At 52.3% G+C, this 11,857-nt stretch overlaps 1 protein-coding gene across 1 annotated transcript; it reads left to right on the forward strand.

Annotated features, from left to right (window-relative positions):
* Nucleotides 1-211: 211 nt before the first annotated feature.
* On the forward strand, nucleotides 212-9,940 carry LOC144121952 (uncharacterized). Its single transcript, XM_077655426.1, has 2 exons — nucleotides 212-2,150; nucleotides 9,924-9,940. Exons 1-2 carry the CDS (start codon nucleotides 479-481, stop codon nucleotides 9,938-9,940), a joined length of 1,689 nt encoding a protein of 562 aa, XP_077511552.1. The 5' UTR covers nucleotides 212-478.
* Nucleotides 9,941-11,857: the final 1,917 nt, after the last annotated feature.

The following is an 11,857-nucleotide window of genomic DNA, read 5'->3' on the forward strand; positions in this document are numbered from 1 at the left end:
AAATGGCAATTATATGAGAGTGCTTGACGCCATTGCCAAGTTTGATCCCCTTATAGAGGAGCACATCAAACGCTAAGGGAACAAAGGAAAAGGTCACGCATCGTATGTCAAAATCCATTTGTGATGAATTTATCGAGCAAATGGCAAAGGCTGTCAAGGAACGTCTCGTTGACGAAGTGAAACGCGCAAAATACTTCTCTTTTGTGGGGGGCGCTGCGTTCGCCGTGGTGAGCAGACGTGCTCATATCGGCTCCGTCGTTAATGCCCGCTTTGGCAGTGCTGATTAGTTTGGATTACGAAGATTTTATTACCACTGTGTTCGTGAAGGTATCCGCTATCATCCGATACCCGACTTTCCATCCAAGGTGCGTTTTTCATCGATTCATCGGACTTTTCCTGGTTCACCGCCAAGAGGAGACGCTAGGCCGAAGCGAACCCAGGGCTCGCTAGGCCTAGCCAGCTGTTCTTCTGCCACAACATGGAGGGTTCCGCCGCCGCTTTGACGCACGGTTCCCAGGTTTCCCAAATGTGCGTGCAAGTAGAAGGAGAAGAAATTACGCCCGAGGAATTCCGACGCTCGCCCGGATGGCTGCACATCGGCGGGCACACGAGCCGAACACGCCTGCAAGGAACGCAGGGTGAGTCGACTTCTCGTGCCGATACTCCGAGCTCTCGACAGAAGCCTAAATTCAACAAGAACGTTAGGAGCGCAGTTATTCGGGCGGCTCGCATGCCCGCCATGCCTGTAGAAGAAATTAAGATCGTTGTGCGGCCCCGCGATGGGCTCGATATTTTCAAGGCAGGAGCTGCATGCGTGGCTAATGCCATCATGGCGGCAGCGGGAATTGAGACGGCAGACCGAGCTGAGGATATGGCGTGTCCCAATACCCAGCAGAACATTATGGTGCTCAGCACTCCGAGCAAGGAACGAGCGGAGAAGTATGCTCGAATTCAAGCTATCAACGTCCGAGGCAAAATATACGAGGTGCGCGCGTACGGAACGACCGCCCACGACACAGTCAAGGGCGTGATCAGGGGCATAGCACTCGAGGACAGCGAAGCCGAAATAATGCAGCAGATTGTTACCAAGTACAACCCCCTCGCCGCGGGGGCGAAGCGTATCGGAAACACGACGACAGTAATCGTAGTGTTCAACGGTATCAAGGTTCCCAAGTATGTGCGTTACGGATCCACGCTCTACCCGTGCAGTCTCTACAGGAAGCAAATAGAAGTTTGCAAGGTATGCGGCAAGGTCGGCCACAGGCGCGACGTGTGCCCCACACCGGACGTTCGCGTTTGCCTTGCCTGCGGTGTTTCTAATCCAAGAGAGGGCCACAAGTGTGTCCCCAAGTGCAAGCTCTGCGGCGAAGAACACCCCACCGGGGACCGCCTCTGCAGAGCCAAATACAAGGTTCCATACGTCGTACGGCGACGGCGATGGGAACGCCGTAACGCCGAAGAAGAGCAAAAGCAAGCACTCGAATCAAGCTCGTTTCCACGCCTCGGACGCTCCCGCTCGAGCAGTGCGTCCCGTAGTGGATCCCGCAGCGCGTCGCGCAGCGCGTCGCGCCATGCCTCACGCCACGCTTCCCGTCATGCCTCGCGCAGCGCATCCCGCGGCCGTGACTCATCTGACGGGAACAGCTTCGGCGTTCAGCGATCGCGCTCCCGTGACAGAGTCAGCTGGGCCGACGCCGCAAAGGGCGGAGTTAAAAGCAGCAGCGCTAGCTCCAGCAGCGCAACCAACGCGACGCTGGTAGAAACCACGCGCCGGCTCGCCCAAGAACTAGCCGAGGCCAAGAAAGAACTCCAAGCACAGCGAGCCCAGCCAGCCACTGTCCCAGCTCAGTCATCCGAGACACGTACACCCGCCGTTATCACCGAGCAGAAAACCGACACGCCATCACACCAAGGCACACAATCAATGGATACAACCCAAGACGAGCCCCAGCCGGAGCAGACCACTGACCCAACCCCCAAGAAACGAGCACGCACCTCATCACGACAGTACAAGTACCAATTGGAAACTCAGCTCGAAGCAAAAATCGAAGCGTTCGCCAACACCTACGCCAGCACGGCTGCCGTCACCGACCAACGCCTGGCGCGGCTGGAGGAGCTGATCACCACGTCCTTCTGCACCATACAAGAGCGTTTCGCCTTCATTGAACAGACCCTTAAGCCCATAGTACGCAGCCCCACCTTTGTGGCGCAATTCTCCAACCACCCATACCTTCAAGAAGAGACGCAAGCCCCAACTCCGACACAATCATGTCCCAGCCCCAAGCCACAATGGGATCGCTACCGGGCCTTACGGTCTGGCAGTGGAACTGCAACAGTTACAACAGCAAGAGAGCAGTGCTGCAACAACAAATCACCACAGTAACCAAGAAACCCGACATCATCCTGCTGCAAGAAACGGCGACGGTGACCCCCACCCTCCCTGGGTATCGCGCTCATGTTAGCCCGGCGGAGGGACGGGGCGTCTGCACGTTCATCCGCAAAGGGCTCACGTTCATCGAGCACCAACTCAAACACGGCCGCAGCAGGGTGGAATATACCTTCACCGAAATCATCCCAAACAAACAACGGAAAGGCAGCCTGTTCATCGCCAACATCTACAGTAACCCCAAGCACCGAACACAGAAATTCAAGACCCTACTACACACAGCCAGCACCCAAGCAAAAGACAACACGTTGCTGATCGGAGGGGACTTCAACGCCGCCCATCGAGCGTGGGGCTACGTGAAGGATACGGCCAAGGGACGGGACCTATTACAAGATATCCTGGACCACAACTGTGCCCTGATCACGTACCCCGCTCATCCCACCCGCATCGGCAACTCCGTAGCACGAGATACCACACCAGACCTTACGTTCATCAAGAACGACCACACGGGCAAAGTAACGTGGCACAACACCGGCGTCGACCTGGGCAGCGACCACTACATCCTCGAAATTACGATACCGAACCAATTCCGGGGCAACACCATTATGCACAAGTGGACGGACTGGGCGGCTTCCGTAAGGGACGTCCCACCACAGCACAAGACATCACAGACATCGAAACCTGGACGGAAGAGCTTTGCGATGCTGTGCACTCGGCCACCAAAACCATCGAAACGGACGAGGACGTCATCGCCATGGATAGCCGCCTGGCCCATCTGTTCGAGGCCAAACGTTCGATACAGGCGCGCTGGAAGCGGCAACGGTGGAATCGCAAATTGAGAAAGAAGGTAGCCGACTTAAACAGGGCCATTGAACACCACTGCAAGGTTCTGTGCCGTCAGCAATGGAACGAAATCTGCAACCGAGCTGACAGGCAACTGCATCGCGGTTGCACCTGGAATCTATTTCGGCACCTCCTAAACGAAACCAAGACTAAGTCACACCAGCGCGACCGCCTCGCCCGCCTCCTGCACACCACCACACAACAACAAGGAAAAGACGCCGTTATCAAGAGCCTGGAAGCCAAGTATCTGCCGGACACGCCAACGGAAATCCACCCGCCGTACGGGGGGCTGCCCAATGCGTGGCTCGACCGAGACATTACCGTGTCAGAGGTACGAGTAGCGCTGCACGAGCTCAACACCCGCTCAGCAGCCGGCCCCGATCTCGTTACCAACAAGATGCTACGAAACCTCGACAATGCATCGATCGAGGCACTAACCCGTTACTTCAACGAATGCTGGCGTTCGGGCAAGCTCCCCGGACAGTGGAAAACGGCAAGAACAATCCTGATCCCGAAACCGGGCAAACCACCGGACATCGGCAACCTGCGTCCCATCTCGCTTACATCCTGCGTGGGCAAGGTGCTGGAGCACGTGGTGGCCAACCGGTGGCAGGAATACCTGGAGAAGGAAGGCCTCTATCCGGACACGATGATCGGCTTCCGACACAGACTCAGCACACAAGACGCCATGCTACAACTAAAACAAGAAATCATCGACAACAAGACACAAGACAGCAAAGTAATTCTGGGGCTCGATCTACAAAGCGCATTCGACAAAGTCAAACACTCAGCCATATTAGCACAAGTATCACGACTCAACATGGGGGTAACGAGCTACAATTACATCCAAGACTTCTTGACCAACCGCACGGTGGAACTGCACGCCGGAGACCTCAGACTCCGCGAACGCAAGCTCGGTAGCACGGGTACCCCGCAGGGTTCGGTCATCTCGCCGTTGCTCTTCAACCTCGTTATGATCGGGGTAGCGAGGGCAGTAGCGGGGACCGGCGTCCGGCATACGATCTACGCCGACGACATTACCCTGTGGGCAGCCGGCGGCACCAACGCCAGCATCGAGCAACAGCTACAAGCCGCGGTTACCGCCATCGAGCAGCACCTTGACGGCACCGGCCTAGTGTGCTCGCCCGCCAAATCCGAGCTGTTCGTCCTCACACCATTACGACCGGGACGGAAACGCGCTCCCCCTCGGGAGTGCGATCACATCAAGATCATGACCGCATCGGGGCAACGCATCCCCGAAGTTCCCAAGATCAGAGTACTGGGCCTGCTGCTAAACAAGAGCGGCCGCAACGACGAGACCATCTACAAACTTACCACCAAGGCAATGGACGCCGTCCGGCTCATACACCGAGTCTCGACACGACGGGCGGGCATGCGTGAAGACAGTCTCGTGCGCCTCGTCCAGTCGTTCGTGATCTGTCACATCGCCTACGTTGCGGCCTACCTCAACTGGCAGGTCACTGACAGCAACAAGATCAACACGCTGATCAGACGGGCTTACAAGACGGCGCTGGGCTTAACGGAGACCACGAGTACGGCTCGGCTCCTGCAGCTCGGCGTCCATAACACCCTAGAAGAAATAGCCGAGGCGCAGCTCACCGCGCAAATGGAGCGCCTCTCTACCACCAAGACGGGGCGCAGTATACTGACATCCCTGGGTTACAACCCCCGAACCCCCAGCCGGCAACCATGCGAGATCAGCGAGGAGGCGCGGGCTCACATCCATGTGGACCCCATCCCGAAAAACGTGCACCCCGAATACAACCAAGAACGGCGGCAGGCACGGGCCCAGGCCCTCATCGAGAAACACGCCCAAGACCCGCACGCCCGGTACGTGGACGCAGCGGAATACAAACGAGAAGGCTTCGCGGCAGTGGTCGTTGCGGCGGCTACCGGCACCACGACAACGGCAGCGAGCGTGCGGTGCACGGACGCCACAGACGCCGAGGAGGTTGCCATCGCTCTGGCGATCTCCGAGGCCGAGTGTCACACCGTGCTCAGTGACTCGAGGAACGCCGTGCGCAACTTTGCCAAGGGGCGAGTGAGCGCGCCGGCGGCCGCCATCATCGGCAAGCTCCAGCCCCAAGACCGCCGCAGCACCATCCGTATCAAGTGGTTCCCGGCGCACGCGGGCGAGTGTGCATCCACGCCGAACCACAACGAGACGGCCCATTCGGCGGCGCGAGCGCTTACCCTCCGCGCCCCCGAGAGTGACCGTTCCGTGTGGTGGTTCGAAACCAAGGACCGCGTAACCAGTTATGGCGAAGTTACCATGTGTTACCGCCTAGCTCGACGGACAATGCCGCCTCCCCACCCGGCACTCAGTCGGGAGGAGGCCGTCATCCTAAGACAGATACAGACCGGGTCACTCCTCGCCCCGGCAGTGCTACACGTACTTCACCCAGAACTCTATCCGAGCGATGTGTGCAATGTTTGTGCAGCTGGTCCGGCGGACCAATGGCACATCATGTGGGACTGTGCCAGGTTCCCGACCGAGGCTACCTCCAGGATATACCCGCCCGAACTTCAAAGTGCAGTGCAGTCTGCAGACAAGGACATTCAACTATGGGCCGTCCAGCAGGCCCGGGGTGCGCTCGAAAAGCACAAGCCTCACGACCCACCACAAACGGGCCGAACGGGGGTAGTGCAGAGGAGGGCATAACCCCGGGTCGACGCTTGGCCAACGTCACGACGCGTCAAACCGTCGGTTGCCGGCATTTTCAATAAAGTTTTTCCTACCTACCTACTTCTCTTTTGTTGTTGATTCGACTCCAGACCTTACTCACGTTGATCAGCTGTCAGTTGTTTTACGATACTATTTACATGGGAAAGTGTACAAACGCTTTCTTGGATTTGTTCCAATCGAATCGCATACTGGCTTTCATCTTTTCGATACCGTGATGTCCCTCTTGACGACCAATGGCATCTCAATTGATGGTTGTAGGGGCCAAGCTTATGATAATGCGAGTAATATGTCAGGAAAATACAAAGGACTGCAAGCTCAAATCAAACACCTGAACGAATTGGCAGTCTACGTCCCGTGTGCTGGTCATTCACTGAACTTAGTTGGCGCGTGTAGCGTTGAAATTTGCCTTGAGGCAGTCAAATTTTTCACTGTGATTCAGAGACTCTATGTGTTCTTTGCTACCTCACCTAAGCGATGCAGGTATCTTTTGGACAGCATGGGCGGAACTGGCCAGCAGCTTGTTTTGAAAAGTCTCTCTGAGACCAGTGGTCAAGGCACGCTGAATCATGTAAGGCCATTCTGAAAAATTTCAATGCAGTCTTGTGTTGTCTTGAAGCTATATCAAAGAACGAGGAAGAAAACGGTGACACTAGGAACGAAGCGCACTCTCTCTTCAAGAAAATGACAAAACTAGAGACTGCATTCATGGCGATTTTCTGGAGTGAAATCTTGGAGGGCTTTGACAAAACGAGCGTAGCACTTGAGAAACCAGGCCTAGACATTTCAACTGCTGTAGACCTGCTGAGCTCTCTATAAGGCTTTGTTAATTCTTTGCGACCTCTCTTTGATACCTTCGAAAAGAGAACACGCACGCTAAGTCACTCAATGATCTCAGGATGAGGGCAAACGCATCGTTTTGAGTAAGCACCCGGACGGAAAAAGCGATAGTGCGCTACAAGGTAGAAAAACGTTTATCGTAGAGACCTACAATGTTGTCTTGACATTCTAGGCCCTGCTTTGCGAGTGCGAAAGGCTACCAACACTGAACTGTGCGAAAGCTTCGGATTCTAAAAATTGCTGACAGAAGTTGGGAGCGAGGCCTCTCTGGCACAGCAGGCTGAGAAGTTGGTGAAAACCTACAAAAATGATTTGGAGCCAGAATTTTCCGCTGAAATCGTTCAGTTTGCGAACTTACTGCACAACTCTGTGTGCCAGGACACGAGTCCCCTGGGAATAATGAAGTTGCTACACGAAAGAAAGCTTATTGATCTGTTTCCGAACCTTTCTATTGATATGTACTTAAACATACCCGTGGCAAACTGTGAGACAGAACGATCGTTTCCCAAGTTGTCGCTGATTAAAAAATCGCCTTCGTTCGAGCCTCCTTGACGACAAGGCGAACTCGCTTGCTATCATGTCCATTGAAAGTGGCCTCCTCCGCAATCTATCCTTCGAACAGACTATATCTGATTTCGCCAAAACGAAGGCGCGAAAGATGCCATTTTAAAAGAGGACTGTTTGCGCTATACATGAACAGTTCCAATAAGTTCGTTGTGTCGCCTCCCAGCCTCCACGTTGCCAATGAAACGCTAAGCAGTGTAATTCAACATATGCAAATCTTTGTTGTTCGTCTCTTGACTGTTCTTCTTGTGATATTTAGCGTGCTTATAAGGAAATGTATTTTTGTTGTTTTTGATAGTTCGTTGCTTGTTCGACTGGTGTCGTTTACAAGTTACCCGTGTCATGTGGTAGGGTGTACACGGGCCAAACTGGCAGATGTGCTAGTGACCGCGCACGCGAACATAACAATTCCCTGAGAAATTCGTATGATCAGAATAATCTCCCACGTCACTGCAGGAGTTGTAAAGATTGTGTTCCGGGATTTAACAACATGTCAGTCATCGGAAAAGGAAAAAAAACAGGGAGGAGATGGAAATCGTGGAGGCCTACCATGTTAGGCTGCAAGGCAGTGACACATGCGTCAGTGCATCGTCTTTATACCTCACTAACAAGGAATTTAATTTCCTCAGTAAATTGTGTGTGTGCAAGTTTGACAGGCGAAGTAGGTTCCTTTTGTTGTTTGCCAGATATGGAGCGTGTGTCAACTCCTTCGTGAATCGCCGCATATGTATGTTTTTTTTTAGTGTGTCTGATACGCATGCGTCTTCTGGTGACCTAGGTTGGCCGCTTCTCGATTAAACTTCAGTTGTTAGTCTAGCGTTGTCCTGTGTTCTTCTCCTGGTGTCTGGTGCTTTCGCTGGTGAAGTTATGTCTGAAATACACCAACTAGCCCACATGGTTGCTTTGTTGCAGTATGTACCAACTAGCTCACTCTCCGTTTTATTGAGTAATGACGTTCCGGTGTTTAGTGAATGCGTGGATGATGCGTTCTTAGAGCGGGAAAGAACGGCAGACGTTTTAAATCCATGTGAACTGCACTTTTTTTTCTGGCGGGAAAATGTCGCCGCCACGTTGAATTTCGGCGCCGTTCATTTCGCCCCCCTCCTACTTTTCCAGTAATTTCGACTTGCGGGGTGGGGGGCGCTAGCTCGGATGTTTATGGGGCAGATGTACACGGAAAAGCACGAATAGTCTCTCATAGCAAAAGGGCGAAGAGATGCCGGGATAATGAAGCATAGGGCATTGTGGGGGTACAACAGGTATGAAGTCCTCAGAGGTATTTGGAAAGGAATAATGGGGTCGGGGCTTACTTTCAGGAATGTGGTTCTGTGCTTAAGGGCTGAAGTTCAGTCGCGATTAGAAGTACATCAGACAGCTGTTGGAAGATTAGCACTAGGTGCCCACGGGAAAACCACAAACGAGGCAGTACTGGGGGATATGGGCTGGGCAACGTTCGAAACACGGGAAGCTCAGAGTAAAGTACTATACGAAGAACGCCTGAGGAAATTGGACGATAACAGGTGGGCAGCTAAGGTGTTTAAATACCTGTACAGAAAGAGCGTTGACACACAGTGGCGGAAACGAACTAGAAAGCTGGCCAGTAAGTTTGCCAGAGACGAGAAAGGAGAAAGAAAGAGCATTAAACGACAGGTTAAAAACGTCGAAGGTAAAAATTGTATAGATTCAATGAAAAAGAAGCGTAGTGTAGAACTATATCGGTGCTGGAAAAGGCAGATCAAGAAGGAAACGTTTTATGATAACTCAAGAGGCGGTGCCCTCCTCTTTGAAGCTAGGTCAGGGTGTCTTAGAACGAGCAGCTACAAAAAGAAATTTAACGAAGAAGATGGCATATGTGCTGTATGTGGTAAATTGGTAGAAACAATAGAACACCTCATTCTAAAATGTGATGGTATCCATCCCGATGTCGATGCAGGCACAGTCACTCTTCCTGAGGCCTTAGGGTTTAGAGATAACAATAGTCAAGTAAATAAATCTGCGGTGGAAATTAGCAAAAAGCGGTTGGAGGATGAGTGGCTCAAAAGCAGAGAGGTGACATAAGTTTTAAAGTGTAGGAAGGCGTATTAAAGAAAATGGCGAATTTTATTAACAACTCACAGCAGAGTTTTAAAAAAATAAAGGAAAAAAACGTCATGGTGGCAACAACCACTGCCCCGTTTCAAAGGGGACGCTCCTATCTTCCATCCATTCATCCATGGTAGTGAGGTTTAAAAGGCCTGGCTGAAGTGCAAAAAATGCTTCAACGAAATTCTACTGTCAAATCAAAGCCCATTGGCGGCGTTGGTGTGAAAGTTTTTCATTCGCAATGTGAGTAGTTCAGAACAGTCGTATCATCTTTCTACTTTCGCTGGAATTGGTGTATAGGAAAGCGGTGCCGCAGTGTGGTGTCCAAAGCCAACCACTGTAGTCTTAGCATGGAAATGACGCAGCAGATTCAGACCTTGTTCTGAATCATCGCCCGCTCTGCTCTCCAAATAACAGGCACACCATTTGGTTTATTTCTCTTCCCTGGTGAGAGCTGTAGCCACGTAATCGCGCGCCTGATTTTATGAACCTGATTTCTTGCAGGCATGGCAAGGAATTGACACTTAAGAGTTTGGGTAGCGCGTAGACGTGGAAGCAAAATCACGGGCGGTTTAGCTTGGGGTTAACGATGAATTGCCGTGCTCTAGCACCATTAGTCCTGTTTCGCATGGTTTATCTTCACTTTCTATGCTTTTGTTTGACCTGAACTGGCATACTTTGGTTGATATATATATGATTTAAGTTTCCGTGATATTGCATAATTTTAGACTTGTACTGGGGTAGAATTGGTCATTCGCTACATTCACAGATACCTGGGAGTCCCGATTCCGCTCCAGGAGCAGAGGTGCAGCGGTTAAGCTACGCGCCACTGCCCTGCGACGCCAGGTGCTGCCATCGGTGGGGCTTGTGAGACCCATGTTGTTTTTGACGACTAATCATTAATTGAACTGCCACGGTGGGCAGTTTGCTCACAATGCGGCGGGGGGGGGGGGGGGCAGCTTGTGATGACCTCACAGTCACGTGAACAAGGTGGCCCACGTGCTATATACAGGCTTACTTCGGACAGACAGAACCGCTTTTCGGCGAAGTGGAAGCGCTGGGGCACTAAAATGGCAGCCACAGGAATTGTTCATTCGAGACTACAGGAGTTAGTAATTACCATTATTCCGCCGAAATGCTGCATTTTAGCGACCCGTCTGATCTTCAAGTAGCCTAAATAATGTTTACTTTAGGCGACAGCATAAGAGCCTCACTGCAGCGGAAAGCCGGCACCGCACCGGGTAAAACAGTAAAGAAATGAACTTCATACCTGGGGGAGTGGGATCCGAAATCGCCGTGGTGCTAAAAAACCAGTTACGCTTGCTGCTGCTTCCGACCACTAAGCCATCACCACAGCTTTTTTTAAGCATGATATTTATTCCATTGAAAATATATACTATTTACATTAACCAAGTTATGTACAAACTATTTAGGAAATGCCACGAAACGCAATGCAAAAAGAGAGAGCAACAGAGCACTACACAAGAGGTAAGGCCACGGAGCAAGACTATTATATACGTGAAACTTCCATCAGCGCGAGGGAGCGCAGGCGACCAGATAAAGTCACAATTGCATGCTCCGAAGGGGGCGCGTGCAGTGGCGGCGCCTCGTAGAAGCAGCAGGGAAAAAAAAATGCAGCGCCCGGGCCGGCTCTCCGGCGGCGCGCGCTCAAAGCAGACGAAACGGGTGTTTGCTTCAGCGGGCACGCCGTGACGTTGTATTTCTGCGCACCTAAGTCAAACAGCAACAGTTGTCGGTGTCTGTTCGAGGGCCGTAATACTAACAGCGCTGCTACGCGCAGTGCGGCCACCTTCGGAATTTGCTAGAATTGCAAAAGCGGTTACAAGTGTTGCAGGGAGAAGGTGAGCAAGGTGAGAAGTTGTAGCCGCTTGTTGCGTTCTTGGCTGACGTGTAGTCATAAACGCTGCGCCGGACGACGCCCGCGTTCTCCTCCAGCAGATGAAACTTAGCGTGGTCACATACTCGACGAACGTGAAGGCACGTTTTCCTTCGACGAATGCCAGCAGCGCTTATACCCATCCAATCAAAGTCATCGCGCGGGTGTCAAAACAATAGCCCTGCGCACAGCCAGAAGCTACAGATCATCTTATAGCGGTCATGGAAAAGAACGCGTTTTATTTTTTACTGTGCTCAAATGGTTGAAGCGTAGCACAGGTTGCTCTTCGGGCGAGTGCCGGCAGTGACTGCTGCAACCAGGTCGAAATAACGCAAGCGTTATTTCAACCCATGACGTCGAATTCGGTTTGAAAAAAAGGCGTCACGTCCGGCAATTTTTTTGCTGTTTGAGCCATGTTTGAGCCGAGCCGAGCATTGCCGGTCGACGGAAAGAACGCGCGATCGTGTTGCACGTGAGTAATTTGTTCTTGCTATCTTTTGGTATGCACATACTGAGTGATTGCCCGTTATCTGACACTCGG

The sequence above is a fragment of the Amblyomma americanum genome, chromosome 1, assembly GCF_052857255.1.
Source record: "Amblyomma americanum isolate KBUSLIRL-KWMA chromosome 1, ASM5285725v1, whole genome shotgun sequence".
Lineage (NCBI taxonomy): Eukaryota > Metazoa > Arthropoda > Arachnida > Ixodida > Ixodidae > Amblyomma > Amblyomma americanum.

Coding starts and splice junctions, on each gene's coding strand:
- LOC144121952 (XM_077655426.1), top strand. CDS start 479: ATGGAGGGTTCCGCCGCCGCTTTGACGCACGGTTCCCAGGTTTCCCAA.